The following is a 21,385-nucleotide window of genomic DNA, read 5'->3' as shown; positions in this document are numbered from 1 at the left end:
AAGTGCTTAAATAAAGATGAGAACGTATCAAAAAGATAGATAAGCTAAAGGAGAAGAACCAACTGGTCAAATCTGGTACAATTTGAACATCAAAATAAATCAAGAAAACACTGTGAATATACGTAATGCCATGGAACTGTATACTTAAAAATGATTAAAATGGTAAACTTTATGTTATTTATATTTTACCTTAATAAAAACTTAGCAACAAATAAATAACAACAAATTATGACCCACTGAATTAAACAGGAAGCCATGAGGCTATTTAAAAATAAATAGACTAATTAAAAAAAAATACTTTCCAAGGACCACTCCCAAATCCACATTTTTGTGTGTGTGTGTGTGGGAAAAGCGTAACTTTACAATGGACTGGCAGACAACTCCTTAAATCAAATCACCAGTCATTGAACAAATTTAAACCATAAGCCAACTAACATGCAATATAAAAATCTGAGCATTACACTTCAGATACTTCTGGAAACAAAACATGACCACAATCTAATCATGAGGAAATAGTACTTAAACACAAATTTTGAGGGACATTTTACAAAATAACTGGCCTGTAATCTTCAAAAAGCATTAAGGTCATGAAAGTGAACTCTGAAGAATTGTTCCAGGCTGAATGAGACTGAAGAGCCAGGACAATTAAATGCAAGGCACCATTTTGCTTTGCATAAAGGAGATTATTTAAACACAATTGCTAAAACCTGAATGAGGAATGTTAGTACTAATGTTAATTTCCTAATTTTGATAGAATGTACTTCCTGACTGCTTACCTAGAAAAATGTCCTGATCTGTGCAAAAACCAAATAAAAATAAAACAAAAATAAATAAGATTAGCAAAAAATAAACAAACAAATAAGATAAGCAACTTACTCCCAATGGTTCAGGATAATAGATGCTGTTTCATTAAATTTGCAACTTTTCAGTAAAGGCATAATTGTTTCAAAATATAACAAAAGATTTTTATTTTAGAAAAAGTCTGATATATTCTACATGACTAAAACAGTACAAAAATAGTATTCAGTGTGGTTTCAATCTGTTTACAAATAAAACACAAGTTTATTATTAATAAAAAATAAAAGAAAGCACAATTAATTAAAATCACTGGCAATCCCACACACCTCACAAATATATCTTGTTAGGTGTTACTTTGAGAAACAAAGGATGCCCCATAAATGGAAGCTCCTTCAAACTGACTGACACGGAAATACATAGCTTTGTCATTCTGATGGCACACGTGGGAAACTAAACCCTCTCAGCATACAGTCAGGCTCGTTCTCTTAAAATATAGCACACACTTACCCTGAGATACAGAAACACTAACTGTCTGTGATCCATTCTTCTCTGTGTTCGCAGGTGGCTTTGCTACAGGAATTCCAAGACCTCCAATGTAAGGGTTGTAATTGTAGGTGCCATAATCAGCACCCCAATAATCATACCATGTACTGCTTATTGGCTTAAAAGAGGGGAAAAAAATTGTGGTTTATTTTTACCTCTTCACTAAAAGTGACATATTATTTATACTTTCTAAACTCAAATAAGGCTATAAAATAAATATTCCCTTATCCTTTAAATCACCAAAACATACTTATGATCTTAATGATCTACAAGAATAGTTCCATAATATTCTCTTCATTTTATACCAAAATTTAAAAATACTTTATTTAGAAGTTGACAGATAATTAGCATCCTTAAAAAGAAAACTCATAAACAAAAAGAAGCAATATAAAATATTAAGGGTAGCTCTCCTTTAGAAAATGAAGCTAACACAGAAGTAGAATCTGAAATAAACTGAGCTTAGGTGAGCTTAAATGCTGCTTGAAATTTAGTAATCTACTACTAAACTTCCCCATGCCTATTATGGGTTCTTACTAATATATAAGACAATAATAGTGGCTACATTAATAAAAGGGTACAAGTTTCCCCTATTCTATTGATATTTTAAAAAACTGCTATAGGACCTATTTGCAAATTAATGAATTTTGAGAACAATGACTAATGGATTGCATTTAGTGATAAATATGTATACTTTCAAAAAAAAATATGTATACTTTCTTGTTTTAAATGATTAAACCCAAAGTATAAAATGAAATATTTTAACTGCAAAGAATAGCATATCATACCTTAAAAACTTTGGCTGCAAGAGGATCTTTTTCCAAATCAATATCTAAAGGATCAATGTCAACTTCCATTAGATCTTGAAGTAGCTCAAGATCAATTTCTTTATCTTTTTCCAAAGAAGTAAGAGGAGGTGCACCTTCAAATAATTCAAAATGATTTTACTGAGAGAACATGTAACATAAAATTTAACCAATATATTACTTTTAATTACAGAGAAAGTTATTTTACTTGTATGTAACATGTTTCTACTATAAAAAAAATCTCTAAATTTTTGTACAATTAAACAATAGTTAAGTATACAAATGTATCACTCTAGAACATGCAATTAAAAACAGAATGCAGTAACATTTGACTTCCTAGGGAAAAAGACCATGGAATTAGCCCTTGTTGAATCAGGTTGCATAAACTGTTACTAAAAATAATCATTAACCATTTCTAGAATGGATATTACTCATCTTATTACCTACCTCTAATATGTAAGGCACTATGTTACATCAAATATTTCAGAAAATGATACCCAGTATTAAAGTGAAAAGCAAAGAAAATTTAAGTTCTATGATTGCTATTCACCTTTTTTTTTCTTCCCTTTGATAAATTTTTATTCAAAATAAGCTGTCCAAAATGATTTGACAATTATAGAATAAACAAATGTAAGCTTTTATGCAGCAGGCTTTTTTTCATTGGTAGGCTTCTTTTCTTCAGGCTTCTTCATAGCTGCTGGTTTCTTAGTAGCTGCAGCCTTTGTTTTCCCCCATAAAAGATTTCTTCTGCTTCTTCACATCCTTCACAGTAACAACTAACAGCCTTCTTTCCCTTCTTCCCTATTACAGGCTTCTTGCCTGGAACCTCCTTCTCATTTGATTTGGCTTCTGAGGCTGCTGCTGCCTGAACCATTCACAGCTTGTGACTTGGCGTCAGACGAAGAATGGTGTTCTGGCTTATGGCCTTTGCAGTGGAGTTTAGCTTCAACAGGCTCCTCAGGTTTTTCAGTGGATTTTTCTTCAGGATCCTGCGATGAATCCTCTTGTATGGTGCTCGAGAGCTCTTAGGATCTCTGGGCTTTTCAAGATTCTACCAGGGTTTGTATTAAGCATCCTGTGCAAGGGAAGGTTGTAGTTACTCTTGAGAGGCAGTCTAATGCCAAGTGCCACACAGATCTTCTAACTTGCAGAAAGTCTTTTCGGTACAAATTCAGAAATGTCACAAGTGCTCAGTTTGCTTACATTAAGTAAAATAATTCCAGGGATGGTCCTGAAGGCTTTGAAGATACTGCTGTCCTCTTTATAGATGATTCAGAGTCCCCCTGTGCTGGATACAACAACGGTTTCTCATTTTGTTCCTGTTCTTACCAGTTCTCACTCACTGAAAATCATCAACCTTTCTGATATCATTCTAGGCTTTAAGTTTTTTAAGAAGCAAAAATGTCTCCTTGGTCTTCCTGTAGCCTTCAATTTTATATTCAACAACCAAAAGAAGTTCAGGAACCTCCTCAATATCATGACCTTTAGACATGACCAGAGCTAGTAAGGTCAAGGCACCCTGGGCAGAGCAGATGGTATATAGCTTCTATGTTGTGTTCACTATCCAGTGCCAACAATGTCAGGTTTTGTTTGGTGTAAACATGCAGGCCCCACAATACATGTTTCTAAAAAATCCTGGACAGAACTGTGAGTCCCACTGCCTCGAACTCTGAGAATTTGAGCTCTGCTAGTACCCCAAGACTCAGCACTGGTTTGATGACTTGTTAATTCACTGCCAGCTATCTGTTGTTTTTACATAAGGTGATATGAACAAAGTTCACAATATCATGTCAAATGGGACCCTTGAACACAGCAGGCAAAGTAACATTTTGCCAGATGATTCCCAATTTTCAGAGTATACAGATATCAGTGGATGAGCACACACCATCACAGGGTAGGAAAGGGTCATGCTCCTCTCAACCCTGCAGCTCCTAGAGGAAAAGCTGTTAATATCTTATTTTCCTATTCTGAATTAGAAATTAGAAATTGTTTTGTTCTCAGATTTCTCAAAGTTCTTTTTTTTTTTTAATTTTTATTTATTTATGATAGTCACACAGAGAGAGAGAGGGGCAGAGACATAGATAGAGGGAGAAGCAGGCTCCATGCACCGAGAGCCCGACGTGGGATTCGATCCCGGGTCTCCAGGATCGTGCCCTGGGCCAAAGGCAGGTGCCAAACCGCTGCGCCACCCAGGGATTCCAGATTTCTCAAAGTTCTTAACCAGACTTCTATGCCTTACAATAAATCTTACTTTCCCATCCTTCTTACCCTCTTATCCAACCAACATTTATAGAATGCCTAACACATGCCAGCCTGTACTAGGGTTTGAGTATGTGAGGATTAATAAAACAAATTTCTGCTCTCCAATAAATTAATCAAAGTCCAGAGGTGAGGATACACTACAGAAATTAAATCAACTACAGCATGATGATTGCTATTCAAGACCATCTAGTGTGGAAGGCAGCACCAAAGGTAGTCTCCAATACTGCTGGGGTGGTGGTGGAAAAAGCTTCTTGGAGGAGAGCAAGCTTTATGCAAATCTTAGGTAAGAAGTTCATCTTGCAAACAAGAGAAGGAAGTCTATTCCAGATAAGGGAAAATCAGGTAAAAAGAATAAACTTATGAGAGAACATAAAACTGAAAAATGACAAACTGGTGAAATGACCACAGCCCCTGCAACATACATGTTAGTAACTAAAATATACTCTTCAAAAAGTAAGGAGAAAAGGACTGTACATGCTAAGATACACATACAGTTTTTAAAAAGGCAAAAAATGAAGAAAGAGAAGAGAAAGTACCCTGAAAAGTCTGGATCTTAAAGAGTAAGAGACTTTAACTTTGCTATCTTCACCAATGTGTATCTTTAACTGTTTTCTAGATTATATTTTCTTAAATATAGCCAAATCTCAACCATAGCAAAATAATTAGGACATTATGAAAGGAGAGCATTTTATTACAACAAGCATTCATTCAGAGCATCAAACCAAAACATATTTAACTAATATGGTTACTAAGGCCAAAGTCCTAAGACAAAAATATGAAAATTAATTATCTACATCACTAAAATTCTTAATTCTGAAAATCATTTTCATTTAAAAGAAAAAGAGTGCTGAGGCTATCTTACATAAAACATAATTTAAGGATGTACCCGTTATATCATGTGTCAAAGGTTCATCTATAGTTTCTAGCAACTGAACTGAAGACTGCTGCAGGGAATCATCAGAGTCACCGGCTGTTGCAGCTACATCATCACTTACTGCTCCCTCCTCCATGGCTTCTGCAGCTACCGGAGCCAGCAACTCTCCTGTACAAAAGAAGATAGTCTTAATTGTTTTAATAATTTATTAACAGACCTCCAAAACATATTGAAATCTATTTTTCTTCCAGTATAGAGAATGACAGCATAGGGATCCCTGGGTGGCGCAGCGGTTTAGCGCCTGCCTTTGGCCCAGGGCGTGATCCTGGAGATCCGGGATCGAATCCCACGTCAGGCTCCCGGTGCATGGAGCCTGCTTCTCCCTCTGCCTATGTCTCTGCCTCTCTCTCTCTCTCACTGTGTGCCTATCATAAATAAATAAAAATTAAAAAAAAAAAAAAAAAGAGAATGACAGCATATATGCTCTATCAACTGTAATTCTAAATGGTTGCTACTGTTGTAACATTAAATAGACCTATTACACTTTGAGGGGTTACAGTTTCTTTTAAACATTACTTATTGGGGATCCCTGGGTGGCGCAGCGGTTTGGCGCCTGCCTTTGGCCCAGGGCGCGATCCTGGAGACCCGGGATCGAATCCCACATCGGGCTCCCTGTGCATGGAGCCTGCTTCTCCCTCTGCCTGTGTCTCTGCGCCTCTCTCTCTCTCTGTAACTATCATAAATAAATAAAAATTTAAAAAAATAAATAAATAAATAAATAAAAATAAAAAAAAAAAATAAACATTACTTATTTAAGCTATGACAAGCTAATGTGGACATACCCCACGAAAAATAAATCAGGACAAACCTGCTAATATATCCTGTAGCATACAAGTTAAGGAATACTGAGCCCAAGCACCACCCCAAGATATATCTCCTCTATTGAAGTCAGTTCCAACCAAAAGTAATAGTAGTCTTTCCAGTTGAGGTTCATTCACAATCTCACACAGATGTATAGTTGGCCTCGTGGCATTTGCAATGCGTGCAAGAACCTGCAATACATTTCACAAAATTATAGCAATTACATATGTTTTCTCAAAAACAAACTATTGGAATAATAGTTGATGAGATATGTTTTTGGTGTCAAAATAACAACTTGAGATGAAACACAAAGAAATGTATTTTCATGAGCAAATATTAAAATCTCATTAAATATGGTAGAATAGTGGGGCCGCCTGAATGGTTTTGTCAGTTAAATGTCTGACTCGTGATTTTGGCTCAAGTTACAATCTCATGGGCCTGGCTATGAGATCAGCCCACTTGAGGCTCCATGCTAAGTGGGAAGTCTGCTTGAGCTTCTCTCCCTCTGCCCCTTCCCCTACTTACACGCAAGCACTCTCTTTCTAAAATAAACAAAATAAAAAAAATTCTTGGTAGAATAAAAATATTTTTTATAAATAATGAATATGCTACAAGAAAGCCTTCGGGGAATTAAAGTCCCTTCACTACCATAATTTGACACTTATTTGTATATTTCCTATTTTAATTAATAGAAAAAAGGTAGGTTGGAGATAGACCCACCTTATATACATTTCAAATCTAGATTTAGTTTTAACTAGGTTAAACTATAAATCATGTCTCCTAAGAAATCAAACTCCTAAGATATAAGTAAAAAAAAAAATTTTTTAAGTCTTTCAAGGCACAATAAAAAAAACCTGACTTATATAAAGAAAAACCATTAAAAGCACTATTATTACTCTTAATAAAAAAAAACAACTAAATACATTAAAAAGAATACATTCTTTCTATTTCTTACCATCTAAGTCTGTAATTATATGTTATGCCTATTAGTTTACTTACCTTACAAACAAACAGTAAGAGATCTGCATGACATGTAAAATCCATGGAGAGGAGAAATAGAATAAGTTTCTGCACAACTGAAATACAACGTTCATGGGCCAGGGTAAATGGAAGTGGTTCTATCTCTGGACTTTCTTTTGTCGTTGTAACTTCTGTGTCTAAATTAGAACGGGACCATTCTGCTGTCCGACGTAACCGAATTAAATCTTTGAAATGCTACAGAGAGAAATTGACAATATTTAAATCAGTAAATAATGTTTATTGAATGAAAATTCCTCTTCAGTATAAATTTATTTTTTTAAAAAGATTTTATTTTTTTTATTCATGAGAGACACACAGAGAGAGAGGCAGAGACACAGGCAGAGGGAGAAGCAGGCTCCATGCAGGGAGCCCGACGTGGGACTCAATCCCAGGTCTCCAGGATCACACCCTGGGCTGAAGGCGGCGCTAAACCGCTGAGCCACCCGGGCTGCCCCAGTATAAATTTATTTATGGAATGAAAATATTCACTTAGAAAATTTACAACTTCTAAAGAACAAAATTTTAGATAAACCATAAGATTCAAAATAAAATTATTAAAAGCTATACTGACCAATATATCTAAAGTCCTATTGAGAGTAAGGTATAGGATACATAATAAAATTTCAGAAAAATGAAATTGCTAGATTAGGTCAAATCTAACATCCTGAATAAAAATTATCAAAATATCTTAAACATAATTCATAAAGGTGGATGATAAAGAAATTTATGTAATATAACATTAAGTATAGAATATTAAGTTGTCTCAAAATCTGATGGAATAACTGTAACTTCATATGTATAGGAACACAATAAACAAAACTGGCTGCTGTATGTGTTATTCCTCTCCCACTTAAAAAAAGACATTAAGTTATATTTTAAAATTTTATTTGAAAATCGATGGACTTAATTTTCACTTAGAAAGAACACATTAAGAAAACTACATTTGCTTGAATCTTTTATCTTCAATTTATTGGCACACAATCCACTGAAAGGAAGCACACTGGAAACATACTAGAAGTCCACATTTATCATCTATTTCCTTGAGTTAAAAGCTACATTCCGGGGATCCCTGGGTGGCGCAGCGGTTTGGCGCCTGCCTTTGGCCCAGGGCACGATCCTGGAGACCCGGGATCGAATCCCACGTCGGGCTCCCGGTGCATGGAGCCTGCTTCTCCCTCTGCCTGTGTCTCTGCCTCATTCTCTCTCTCTCTCTGTGACTATCACAAATAAATTAAAAAAAAAATAAAAAAAAAAGCTACATTCCCCCCAAAAAAGGGTTTAGAATAAAACTTTCTGTTGATAAGAACAAAATTTTAAGTTTACTAATTATTAAAGATATTAAATACTCAATTTAAAATATTAAAAGTGAAAGTGACTTTCCCAAAATAATTGCATTAAGAAGCATAGATCATACCTTTGAAGTAGCCTGCTTTAGTTTTGCTTGCTCTACCAGAAGTTTATATGATGATCCTTTGTTACTTTGTATTTTTTCTTTTTCCATCTGTTCCACCAAAGCTTTCTGTTTAGCTTTTAATAGGTTAAGTTGCTTAAAATTTTTTAAAAAAAAGAAAGGAAAGTTAATCTTTTCAACCTAAATTAAGCTAATTTAGGTTAAGCTACTTAACAGTGTTAAAAATGACAAAGTAAATTATTATATACTTCAGTTTTCATACAACCAACTAATGGAATAAATACTTCTCTGAAAGATTTAGTTTTAACTGTGTTGCTGGTAAGTCATTTCCAAATCTTGACTGATCTCTACAAATTACAATTAAGACTTAATTCCTCACCCATGGGAAATGGAAATAAGTGGAAGACTTTCTTATGTAAGCCATTAATGAGACTGGTAGATATATTTTGTAGAAAAATTAAGTATCTTTAAATATATGGGGGAAATATTTTTATTGCACAGTACTCTTACTTTTTTTATGACAATCCTGCGAGTAGTACATTTTTCAGAATGTCTATGTTCTTCATTAAAAATTTTATTAAGATAACTGTAGATACGTAGTTATAACAAATAAGATAGATCTCATGTACACATTACCTAATTTCCTCAATGACAGCATTTTGTAAAACTATAATACCACAATATGGGGAAATTCACCAATTTTATTCAGATTTCTCCAGATTCACTTTTACCCTTTTGAGGGTATGTCTCTGTTTGTGTATTAATTCAACCTATGTATTGACACATGAACCATCACTATACGTGCAGTCCTTTTATATTGCCTATCCATGTCCCTCCTATCCCATTTATTCAATCCCTAGCCCTTGGCAACCACTAGTCATTAGCAATGAATCAAAACAAAGAAAAAACGATGTCTGCACAGGAGGACCTTAAAAATCCACTGAATGACTTAACCACATCCCTGTATAAGGCAGAACATTATCCTAAACAGAAAGTCCCTATAAAGTAAAGGCCAGGTTTATAAATGAATGATTTAGTTAAGAACTTAAACTATTTCTTTGAAGAATATTCCTTATTTTCTATTTTTGATAGATATTTTTGTTATGAGAAAAATTAACATAAAGAAATATTCACTTGGCTATAATCTCCATATATGAAGAAACATGTATCTTAAATTAAAAACAGCATGCACATTTACTAATCAACACATGTGTAAGAACTGCTACCAATCAGTATTTTTAGAAAACTATTCTAGGAGTGCCTGGGTGGCTCAGTTGGTTAAGCATCTACCTTTGGCTCAGATTATAATTTCAGGAGGCCCTCGGATCGAGCCCCTGGCTGGAATCCCTGCTCCAACATGAGAGCCTGCTGGAAAGGCTGCTTCTCCCTTGCCCTCTGCTGCTCCCCCTATCTCAAATAAATAAATAGAATCTAAAAAAAATCAATTAATTTAAAAAGAAAATAATTCTAAGAGTTCTATGATAAACACATGGCACTTAAAAAATACAATTTTTAATTTATTTCAAAACTACCACAATCTTAATCAGAAACAAGATCCTTCTGCAAATCACAGTAAAACCATCAAAATCAAAGAAGTAACACTGATACAACACTACTACCAATTATGCCTCACATCCCATTTTAAGTTTTGCCATTGTCACAATAATGTCCTTCAAGGTGAAGACTAAAATAATATTTCACTAAGAAAAATCTATCAGGTTTTACTCTATGTTCCATCTTCATATCTTAAATACAGCAAACAAACATATTCAATAAAATTAGCTAAATTTGAAAGGATGAAAATTATCACCACCTAAAATTGGTTCAGAGTTAAAAAAAAAAAAAAAAAAGAGTTGAGGGAAAAGCTGAAAAGTTTAAGATCATTTTTCCTGCCAAAGATCAAAGTTACCTCACAGTTGAAAAACTTGTAAGCAAAAATAAGTAATTTATTGCTAAGCCCATGTTTTTTAAAAAGCCTAAAGCTTTCACAAACTTGCCAGATCCTAAGGACTTTCATATAAACTCTCACTACAGTTTAAATCAATTATACAAATATTTATTGAAAAACAAACTAGGCTTCATAGTTTGTATGAAGGATATAGTATTTAACCTTGTATATACCATAAGAGACTCTTTTAAAAAAGTAGAAATAATAAAGTACTGTCTCATAAGAATCTGATGTCAGCTATAAATTCACCTCTACACAGTAAAATGCTTATCAAACAAATTTTATGTACACTTTCTAGGAGGGATCATGGGACTAGTTAAAAAAAATATATGCACAGGTGTCCTACAATAAAACCCACATTCTAATACATGACCTTCTGTGAAGAAAAGATAGAGAGTATGTATATGCAAATGTTTGCACGATAAGCAGAAAGACAAAAAATGTATATTTGTATTTCAAAAAGAAAAAACCAACACTAAAGGGTTCATCAACAGGAAAATGGATACAGATTCTGGAACACCCATGGAACTGTGGTCAAGAATAAAAAAAAGAACCACGGATATACTCAATATGGATGAATCTCAAAAATATCACTTTGAGCAAAAAAGCCAGGTATAACATTCTGCATGACTCCTAACAACAGTTTAAGAAATCATTTACTCACAGCAAAATGCATGAATTTCATGTTAACAAGATAAAAGAATCCTCCCAAAATTTATGATGAATACAATAAAAGAAAAAATACAGAACACATGGGGAATATATTGAATAGGGTACTATTCTAATTTCAAAACCGGAGAAGACCTCTTTGAGGAAGTTAATATAAACTAATGCCTAGTAAGTTATCTAAGCAAAAGGGTAAACTATGTGGTGCGGGGTGGGGGGTAGGGAAACTCACCACATACAAAAATTATATATGAGAAAACTGGGATTGGTGTTTCATAAATTCAAATTCAATATGGCTAGACCAAAATTCAAACCTGAAAGTTATAGAGAGGGACCCCATGGTAGATGCCCTAAAGCCATCTTAAGGACTTTTGACCGTCAAGCATGGGCCAACTGGAAGCTATTAAAAATTTGAGAAAGAAATGGTAGGATTAGACAAATCATAAGAGACTCTTAATCATAGGAAACAAAGTGAGGGTTGCTGGAGGGGAGAAGGATGGGAAGATAGGGTAACTGGGTAATGGACATTAAGAAGCGCACATGATATAATGAGCACTGGGTATTATAGAAGACTGATGAATCACTGAATTCTACCTCTGAAACTAATAATACGTTATATGTTAATTAATTGAATTTAAATGTAAAAATGTTTATAAAAAGGATAAGGTTCGACTGTGACAAAATAGAGAGAGACACCTTTTGACTAGACAAAGGAAAAATTATGGCCTCTCACTTAGAATGATAGTGAGATGGGAAGAGGTAGACACTTTAAAGATCTCACCAAAAATCCAGAAACTACAAATTGTTGCCATCTTACTAATAAGGAAGCTCAGTCTCAAAATTGTCAAACAACTTCCCTAAGTACCTCATTAAATATCATACCTAAGATCTGATAACAAGTCTGTCTTATGCAACCTCAAAAGCAATGTTCTCGAACATTAAAATTTAAAAGACATATTGAAAATTACCTGTTTATGATGAACTAGCTGCTTTCTAATTTTTCGGGAATACAATCTATCAAGGCTACTGCTGCCTTTGGAAGACCTATTTATGCTCTGAGTGTGCAGATTATTGTTAATAAAACTCCACTGGTTACCTATAAAAGCAAGAAAAGGTTTTATTAGTAACTCTATTAAATATGATTTTAAAGTACCTTCTAAACCCAGAAAATATGAATTTGTAAATGTGCCAATCATTACAAAGCAGTTTTAAAGAAAATCAGACATTATAAACTGTTAGTAATATCTAACCCTATTAAGCTAATCTAGACCCTAAATGACTTCAAGATCGGAGCTTTCTCTGTCTCCAATGTTTTAAGATAACAGCTATCTTTCTCCAGTTGTTTAAGATTAATCTTTGTACAATATAGCTCTAATGTAACTCAATTCGAACAATTTATTAACAAATGGTTCACTAATGCCTCTGTCATGCTTTTGTGTAAGGACATAAAAACAGGATATTCAATAATCTGACTTAATGCAAAAATAAGTTTAAAAATCATGCTGTGAAACTCTACTTTCTCTCACTTTAAAAAATATGTCTGGACTTAGTATCATTCTTCTGCTCAACATCACATTTGACCCATCTCCAGTTACTGGTTCATGTCTGTTTAACCTAAAGACATCTTTTCCTATTCTCTACTATCCATTTCTTAAGTCAATTCAAATTCTTCAAAACCTACAAAAAATGTCTTCCATCAATGTGTTTCCACAGTAACCGAATGATATAAATAAAAACTATGACTTCCAATACTGTAATATTCCAACTTTGTATTGTAGTTATATGTAATTTTATAGAGGTATCTATATCCTTTAAATGAGTAAGCTGACCCACAGATTCTAAATATTTAAGATACATTCCCTCTATACGGAAAAATTCCCCACTCTTTTCCCAAATACAATGTGCACCTAAACAACTGATGGATGTGTCTATAAAACGCCTCAAGGGACGACCTTTCTTAATGCTAGAATACTGACAATGTGTAAAATTCAAAATTTATAGCAATTAATGACTATATTTAGATACAAGATATAGCTATTTCAAAACCTTTATAAAAGTGTTGTTAGCTTAGAAGAAAGGAAGAAAATAATTTGTCTTGCAGTTGGACTTCCTTTAATTCTTAAATATTTCTACGTCTCATGTGTTTATGGAGAAAGACTGAAACTAAAAAAAATTAAATCTGAGAATTTCCATATTTACGCATAAAAGCCCTTTATAATTAGAACTGTATGATAAATATAATGACACACTATAATAAAATAAAGAACTCTTCACAGATTTCCTATTCATAAATTCATTTATATGTATGGTATTAGAAAGTGTTTAAATGAGCATGGAGAAAAACCTCATGAAAGACATGGTTGCATTTATTTATTTATTTGGTTTTGTTTTGTTTTTTATTTTTACATGGTTGCATTTAGACACTAAAAAGTCATAAGGGGCTTGTCCATATAATCCTTCAAAAATAAATTCTATCCTTAAAACAGATTCCTGGTAAATTTAATTCATATTTTACATAAATTACATACAGCTGGAACTTCCAGGCCAATAGCCAGTTCTGGAACAACCGTGTAGTCACTCAAAATCCCCACCAACAGATTATTATAAACTTCTGATACCTGTCAGAAACCTCTCCCTGTCTTTACCATTCAGAGGCTTCTTTGCAGCTGCTGCTTCGTCTTCAACAGTGGCCACATAATCCAGCAACCTGGACACCAGCATGACGACCCAACTGATCATGGGAATATCTAATACTCCTATACAAAGATGACAGCAGAAAAAATAACCAGATGACTCTAAGAGTTCTAATAAGGTCTTGAGAAGATAATTATGAGATAAAGCATTTTATAAATTCAAGATTACCTTATCACTACTAACATTAATATTTATTTATAATTAGCTTCAAAATTGGGACCTATGGCCACCAACTGAGTCACACATTGAACCTAATGGAAGACAAATATTTTATGGTATGAAAATAGATTCTTGATTACAGGTTGAATCCAAGAGATAATAATTTATAAACCAGGAAACAAGGCATAAGGTCCTATTCTCAGACTTCTAGGTAACTCAATTTAAAAATCTCTCAACTTTCCATAGTTTTAAACTAAGTTCTAAAGTTTTCGTTCCAATAACAATTTCTTTACTCAAGTGAAACATATTATGACCAGAAAAGCAACTGTGTCTAAAATTGAGATTTTGAGAGTCTGATTTTAGTTATGAAAGTTCCCCTCCCCAAAAATGCATAATAGTTTCCAAGTTCAAAATTCATATAATGAAAAGGTAATAGATTTAAAAAGCAATAACCATGACAGTCAATCACGAGTGTCTACATTCTAAAAACGCTATAGCATAAAAATATTAACAAAACTTGCAGCAATTAATATTAAAATACTTCACACTAGTTATTTTATAAAAACAATATTTAAGTGAATCTTATATTTATACTAAAGAAAACCACTTTAAATAATACCTTCAGTTCTCCTATGCATGGGTAACTGTGGCTGAAGAGGTGACAATAAATTATCCAAAAGATTAAGCAAGCTTTCTAATACTCCACTATTACTAAGTGATCTTTGACCAATGCAGGAAAGTAGCATGAAGACCCTAAAAGAGATGTAAATAAAATACCATTATGAATCAATTTGCTCATTTAAAAAAAATTCACATTGAAATTTATTTTTTTTTTCAAGATTTTATTTATTTATTCATGAGAGACACAAAGAGAGGCAGAGACATAGGCAGATGGAGAAGCAGGCTCCCTTCAGGGAACCCGATGTGGGACTTGATCCCAGGACTCCATAATCACAACTTGAGCCGAAGGCAGATGCTCAACCACTGAGCCACCCAGGGGTCTTCACACTGAAATTTAATAGATAAATGACAGGGTATGTGGTTCTTAGCATGATTTATTATCTGGAGCTATGATGCTAAAATTAGCTCTTTTCAAACTCTTTCTTATATTTCCTAACTATATCCATAAAAAGTTCAGAAAATTTTATCATAGTCTCAAATGAATACATATAATACATAAAGTAACAATCTATTAGGGGATCCCTGGGTGGCGCAGCGGTTTGGCGCCTGCCTTTGGCCCAGGGCGCAATCCTGGAGACCCGGGATCGAATCCCACGTCAGGCTCCCGGTGCATGGAGCCTGCTTCTCCCTCTGCCTGTGTCTCTGCCTCTCTCTCTCTCTCTCTCTGTGACTATCACATAAATAAATAAAGAAAAAAATATTTTAAAAAAAGCAATCTATTAGGAATACTTATAAACACAGATCTATAAACTCTACAGATGCAAATGAGGAAACTAAAGAATATAGTTTAGTTGTATTATGTATAATTTTCTTCAAAGCGTGCTTAACTGGGCATTCCCAAACCCTGGAAAGACACGCTTCATTTCTCTGCTCAGTATCCACATACACAGGATTTCAAAATCTGAACCCTAACTGTGAAAAGTAGAAATTACTAATAAAAAACAACTCCAATATTTTCCGACCTACCTATCTTGTGGAAAGATGAGAAGCTGCTCTGAATTGTACAATTCCTGAAGAACATTAGAAAGAAACTGACCCCACCATCTTTCACCACCACAGAGTTGAACAAGTAGAAGACCAGTATGCAACCGTATCTTTGGGGTTCCACTGATGCACAAGTGTTTAAAAAGCTCTTCACAGGCCTGGGCATGAAATGTGCTCTGCAAAACTGCAGGAACAGAGTGTCCTATTACAAAACAGAAAATAAAATTTCCTATTTAAGTGTATGCTGTAATATCAGTATCAGCATACCTAAATACAGTTTCTTCTTCAACAGCAATCGATACACAATTATATTCTATTTATTTTGGTATTCATTTATTTATTCTTCACATGTAGAATTTTAATTGTTAAATACTGGAGGAGGAAAAAAGCTAGCATTTGAATCAACTATATTTCTTCTATGTGGCATTGGGTGTACCAGATATTTGAGTATGTATGTGTATGCATGTGTAATGATCAACAATAGCTCTCGGTTAGAAAAATCATAGTATATTGTTAGCAATTTATTAACAGTTTCACAATAACAATATTTTGCCAACAACAAATGATACACCACACCAACAGCAAAGACTTAAAAAAAATAATCAAAAATCATTTTTTTTAAAAAAAGGAGAAATATGGGGGGGCGGAGTGAGGGGGTTAACCTAAATACACATTTCATAAATACTCACATTAGAAAGAATATCAAAATGAACAATAATCAGGAAATATTAACACGATAACAAAATATGCAACAAAATCATATCAAACACATTTCCAAATACAAACCATTGGAAGAGTGAAGGAGACTGAGCAAAGTGTCCAATAAATATCTGATGATGGTACGCAACTGCTCTGTGGAAGACGTCTGAATTAAATCTTTTGGATCTGATGTTTCACTTAACGTCTTCCGACTTGCACCAAGAGCTACTTTGAGCCTCTGCACTGCATTATGAGCCAAATTCAGTTGAAGCTGTAGCTGAATGCAGTCTTGATAGGCAGAAAAAACTCTACTGTCTTCCTCAACTGCTTTGTCTGGTTTTCGCAAAAAATACTGTGCGTTGTTAGCACTGTTGAGAGGAGGAAGATCAATACTTTGCAGAAGAGTTTCTAGTCGATGACAAGCTAAGTTATATCTGTAAGTAAAAAATAAATGTACAAAATAATTCCTGCAACGTTCTCTTTGATCTAGGTGTACAAACGTAAACTAAAAACTGAATCTCTAAAACACGTTAACATTAAGAAGAATTAATCGATTATTAAATACTAAATGAAGCCAATTATTTAATCACAATATTTTAATTTATGAAATATTATTGTAACATTCTAGTTTCTAACCTCCATTTCTTCTTTTTTTAAAGTTTATTTATTTACTTATTTTTTAGTAATCTCTACACCCAACATGGGGCTCAAAACTTACAACACTGAGCCAACCAGATGCTTCATTCTTTTGTTCTTTTCTATATATCTATGCAAAGATATTTTTTGAAAAAATATATGTAAGACATACAAAATAAAGGGTTCCAGTATGATTAAAATATACTGCAATTTTCTAATAACCTGCACTGTATATCCTCTTGTAGAGCAACCATCATTGCTAAATGCTGGTCAATTTCTGGTTGGTTTGCAGATTCACCCTCTCCCCTTAAAGGATCATGCATTAACTTCAGTTCGCTTTCCCAAGGCAAGATATATGTATGACCGTAGTAAAATCCTAGTGGGATTTTGGCTCGGGCATTTGTACTTCCATAACGCCCAATGACAGTGATCTGAAATTTAAAAAAAAAAAAAAAATTAATACACATAACACAACAATCTGCAAAAATACAATTCTGAGCAACATATTTAAAAAGATCGTTATACTTTTTAATTATATGTCTGAGTATCTTTCATAGCTTAGCAGAAACAGAGAAAGCATATCAATTCATTGTCTTTAAGTTCTTTACCTTCATGAATCTGCACACAGGCGGTGGTATCAAATCATGCAGAATTAGTGAATGGGTGCTTATATCAGTTGCCACTACCAGTCGCCTCCCATCCACCTCTTCTCCTAATGTCCAAATGTCAATTGATAAGGAAGCCAAGTCTCCACAAGTGGGAATCAATACATCTGTCAACAGTATTGGTCTGCCAAAATCCAAGGTCACAAATCTCCTTGCTCCTATTGGGGGGGGGGGAGAGAGAGAGAGAGAGAGAGAGAGCGCGCAGAGTTGACAAAAAAATATCATTGTTTCAATTAACCAAAAGACAGATTCAAAAACAGTTGGGAACACTCATATTAAAATAGGAAATCAGGGATCCCTGGGTGACGCAGCGGTTTAGCGCCTGTCTTTGGCTCAGGGCACGATCCTGGAGACCCGGGATCGAATCCCACGTCGGGCTCCCGGTGCATGGAGCCTGCTTCTCCCTCTGCCTGTGTCTCTGCCTCTCTCTCTCTCTCTCTCTCTCTTTCTGTGTGTGTAACTATCGTAAATAAATAAAAAAAAATTTAAAATAGGAAATCAACGTATTCAACTATAAATAAATGGGAAGGAAAATAAATAAGTAGCCCTCAAAAATTTTCTGAAACCTCAATCCATGCTAAGACTTAAGTAAAAAATATGTAAGTGTAAGTTTGTTACTATGATGGCAATCAATTGTACAGACAAGTTTAATTTAAAACATTAGAGTAGAAAAATTTTATTCTCAAAAATAGTATACAGATTAATTCAGAAAGTATCTGATATTCCAGTCATCTGGTCATTTTTATAAAAACTCCCAACAAGATACATTAATATCATACTGTATGGCTTGATTTTAGCTATCTCAAGTCTTGTTTAACTTCTTCCAGAGTTAGAGCTCACATTGAGGTTACAGTGTAAAGTAAAAGTACAAGGTAAAAAGCATATGTAATTACTACCACTAAAAAAAAAACTCTTAGGGCACCTGGGTGGCTTAGTCAGTTAAGCATCTGCTTTTAGCTAAGGTCATGATCCCAGGATCCTGGCATCGAGCCCCACATTGGACTTCATGCTCAGGGAGGAGTCTGCTTCCCCCTCTCCCTCTGCCTGCTGCTCCCCCAGCTTGTGCTCACTCTCTCTTCTCTCTCAGGCTCTCTCTCAAATAAATAAATAAAATAATTTAAAAAAAATCTCTTGGGGTGATCCTCCAGGAAAGATAGACACAGCTTTTTTTGCCCAGGTCCTGACACCACCACGGTCTCTTCAGTTTAGTACCAGGTGAAGTCGATGGCTTACTCTCAAGGGCCATGCTAAAGAGGCAGTATGCCTCTGTGTAACCATTAGAATCATACTCTGCATGGCTGAGATGTTCATACTACTGAGAAGCAAAAATGATGAGATGAATGGAAGAAAGAACAGATTTGCATCTCTCATCTCATACACATTTCAGAATAAGCCCAATTAGTGAAACAATAACAGAATCATTAATAACAGAATTCTTTTTCTTCTTTACCAGGTTGGGGTGAGGAGCACCTAATAACCTTGACAGCTGCATGTCACAGTGAAGGGATCAAATAAACTGCTAGAACTTGTGCTACTTTCAGTGAAGCTAGTTTAAAACAAAAAGGTAGTTACCCATACTTACCTAAACAGAAAAACTATTAAATAACAAAGAATGTAATTCTATATCCTATAGTCAATTCCATTGATAAAAACCAAACTTCAGTGTAAATAACTGCTCATATTTCATAACACTGCACACCAACAAATCCCCCTCTAAACCATTTACATGGTTACAAACACCAATGGTGATACCAGTGGAGTATTAGTTGAACAGAAAAGACCATTAAGAATTTTATTTTTTAAAAACTCTCTTCCAAAGAAGAAACAGCTCAATGCAATAAAGCAAATATGGTTCAACTATTCATGTGATGAAAGGTAACACAGTATCCATTATATTCATATTATTCTCTTCTATAAATCACATGGACGGATTCTGGTGAACTCTGCGGCAGCTCAAGCCCAGAGCTAACAGTTTGGCAGGATTGTAAGGTTAAATTGCCTGTAGTTTACTAGTAAATATGCTCTAACTGAAAGCACCTATCCCAGTCACAGATCACTGGCATAAAAATACGGCTATAAACTTTGGTAAAATTTCAATTATTGAGACCATGCAGTATTATTAATCTTACTCAGTTATTAAAATCAACAGTAATTCTCTCTATTTTCTGGAAATTATTTCAACAGCAGAGTGTTGGTCTTAAGAATACTGAAGTGTAATTTCTAATGTAATGATGACTGAGCAGCTATAATGGAATAGATACTTATGTCTATCACAGTTCAACAGGCGTGATTCACATATAGGTCAGATTCAAGGTCTAGTCAGAATTAGCTACCCTACCCATCAGCATTCCTACATTCAACGTGGTGAGCACACAGTTGAGCCTTATGTAGTGCTTATTCTTAATAAAATGTACTTACCCAGGAACAAATGGGATTTATTTGCAAAGGAAAATCAAACTACATAATATTAAGACTCAAAGGACTGGCAGACTAGGCAAAAAACAGTATTTTAAGAAAGTCAAACATTACCTGAATGCATTCGCTCTATAATAATGGACTGGTGGGGTGGAGGTTGAAGAAAATGTGAAGCATGAGAAATTGCAAGAGCTAGACCAGAACCAAGTGGATTCTAGAAAAGAAAAAAGTATAACTCTATATTGATATTACTCTTGCTCTATACAAACTAGTAACTGTAATACAAACAAGTCTCATTTCCTGATGTATATTTTGTAATACTTTACAAAACAATCTAATTTAATGTATTAAGCTTGTATAAGAAAATTTTGCCTTCTCATGTTAGCGTATACATCAAAATATTTTTAAATGTCTAAGCGAACACCTATTTAAAATATAATTTACCATTCTGGACTTGTTGGAATTTTTGTTATGTGCAGCAAGATTGACTGTTGGGGGATCAATAACTGAGCCTGGGAAAAGCTGTGCAAGTTCGGCATTAATCACAACAGAAACTGCTTCATTGGGTGGGGTGAGTGGTGGAGTCATAAAAAGTGGTGTTGTTTTTGGAGTGGGTGGAATAACATCAGATGGGTGGATGAAGAAGCCGGGGGCTGCCGCTGGGTTGGAAGGCACAGAGTTGTGAACAGGACCTACTGCTGAGGCTGCCGATGCCGCAGCAGCTGCTGCAGCTGTCGTCTGATGTAACTTGGCTTCCAGCTTTGCTTTCTGTAAAAGAAGTAAAAGCCACAACATATAGACTAGTCTTGCCTGCCCAAACTGTGGGGAATACTACACAGGAAGAGCTTAAAAAGATAAAGATGATCTGATTAACTAGATCTTAGTTAAATAAAACTGAAATTAATAAAAAAATGGACTCAACATGAATTGAGTATTTCTTCACTATTTAAACATCATTAAATATCTGATATACAATTTCTCCTGTTTTGGGGAACGAGGACTTCTACAAAGCAAAGGTGGAAAAGAAGAACAAGTAGATGTAATAAGGAAACAAAGTTCTCCTCAAAGCAAAATATTAACAGGAGGAGGTAGATTCTCACGGCGCCTAACCTGATACAATGTCACCTACAAATGCACAGGTTGCATTTAGACCACAATGAAATCTCCAATTTTAGTATATGTGCGGCCGAAGCGAGCACTGAAATCTCCAAAACATCTGCCATTATTACTAAATTATAATCCATGTGAATTCAATTCATCTCTAAA

General features: G+C 34.5%; 1 protein-coding gene and 1 pseudogene across 17 annotated transcripts in view; both read right to left on the bottom strand.

The window, feature by feature from the left end:
- BIRC6 (baculoviral IAP repeat containing 6) overlaps nucleotides 1-21,385 on the bottom strand; it is a 230,751-nt gene that overhangs the window by 119,566 nt on the left and 89,800 nt on the right. For 13 of the 17 annotated variants that reach the window (XR_004806282.2, XM_025454221.3, XM_025454229.3 and 10 more), the window contains 15 exons: nucleotides 20,564-20,887; nucleotides 20,234-20,333; nucleotides 17,648-17,862; nucleotides 17,262-17,470; nucleotides 16,491-16,837; nucleotides 15,687-15,906; nucleotides 14,659-14,792; nucleotides 13,805-13,942; nucleotides 12,155-12,282; nucleotides 8,576-8,707; nucleotides 7,141-7,356; nucleotides 6,149-6,332; nucleotides 5,293-5,448; nucleotides 2,127-2,260; nucleotides 1,306-1,459 (listed from right to left, as the gene is read on the bottom strand). Coding sequence is in view for 16 of the 17 variants with exons in the window: in XM_025454221.3 (XP_025310006.1) it covers nucleotides 1,306-1,459; nucleotides 2,127-2,260; nucleotides 5,293-5,448; nucleotides 6,149-6,332; nucleotides 7,141-7,356; nucleotides 8,576-8,707; nucleotides 12,155-12,282; nucleotides 13,805-13,942; nucleotides 14,659-14,792; nucleotides 15,687-15,906; nucleotides 16,491-16,837; nucleotides 17,262-17,470; nucleotides 17,648-17,862; nucleotides 20,234-20,333; nucleotides 20,564-20,887 (2,791 nt within the window). In the remaining variant the exon portion in view is untranslated. The remainder of the gene's footprint in view (nucleotides 1-1,305; nucleotides 1,460-2,126; nucleotides 2,261-5,292; nucleotides 5,449-6,148; nucleotides 6,333-7,140; nucleotides 7,357-8,575; nucleotides 8,708-12,154; nucleotides 12,283-13,804; nucleotides 13,943-14,658; nucleotides 14,793-15,686; nucleotides 15,907-16,490; nucleotides 16,838-17,261; nucleotides 17,471-17,647; nucleotides 17,863-20,233; nucleotides 20,334-20,563; nucleotides 20,888-21,385) is intronic. The other 4 variants (XM_035700800.2, XM_025454227.3, XM_025454228.3 and 1 more) reach the window with 2 other exon arrangements.
- LOC112664556 (60S ribosomal protein L4-like) lies at nucleotides 2,267-5,264 on the bottom strand (annotated as a pseudogene).

Source organism: Canis lupus, chromosome 17, assembly GCF_003254725.2.
Source record: "Canis lupus dingo isolate Sandy chromosome 17, ASM325472v2, whole genome shotgun sequence".
In the NCBI taxonomy this organism is placed as follows: domain Eukaryota; kingdom Metazoa; phylum Chordata; class Mammalia; order Carnivora; family Canidae; genus Canis; species Canis lupus.
This window is presented reverse-complemented; position numbering and strand designations above follow the sequence as displayed.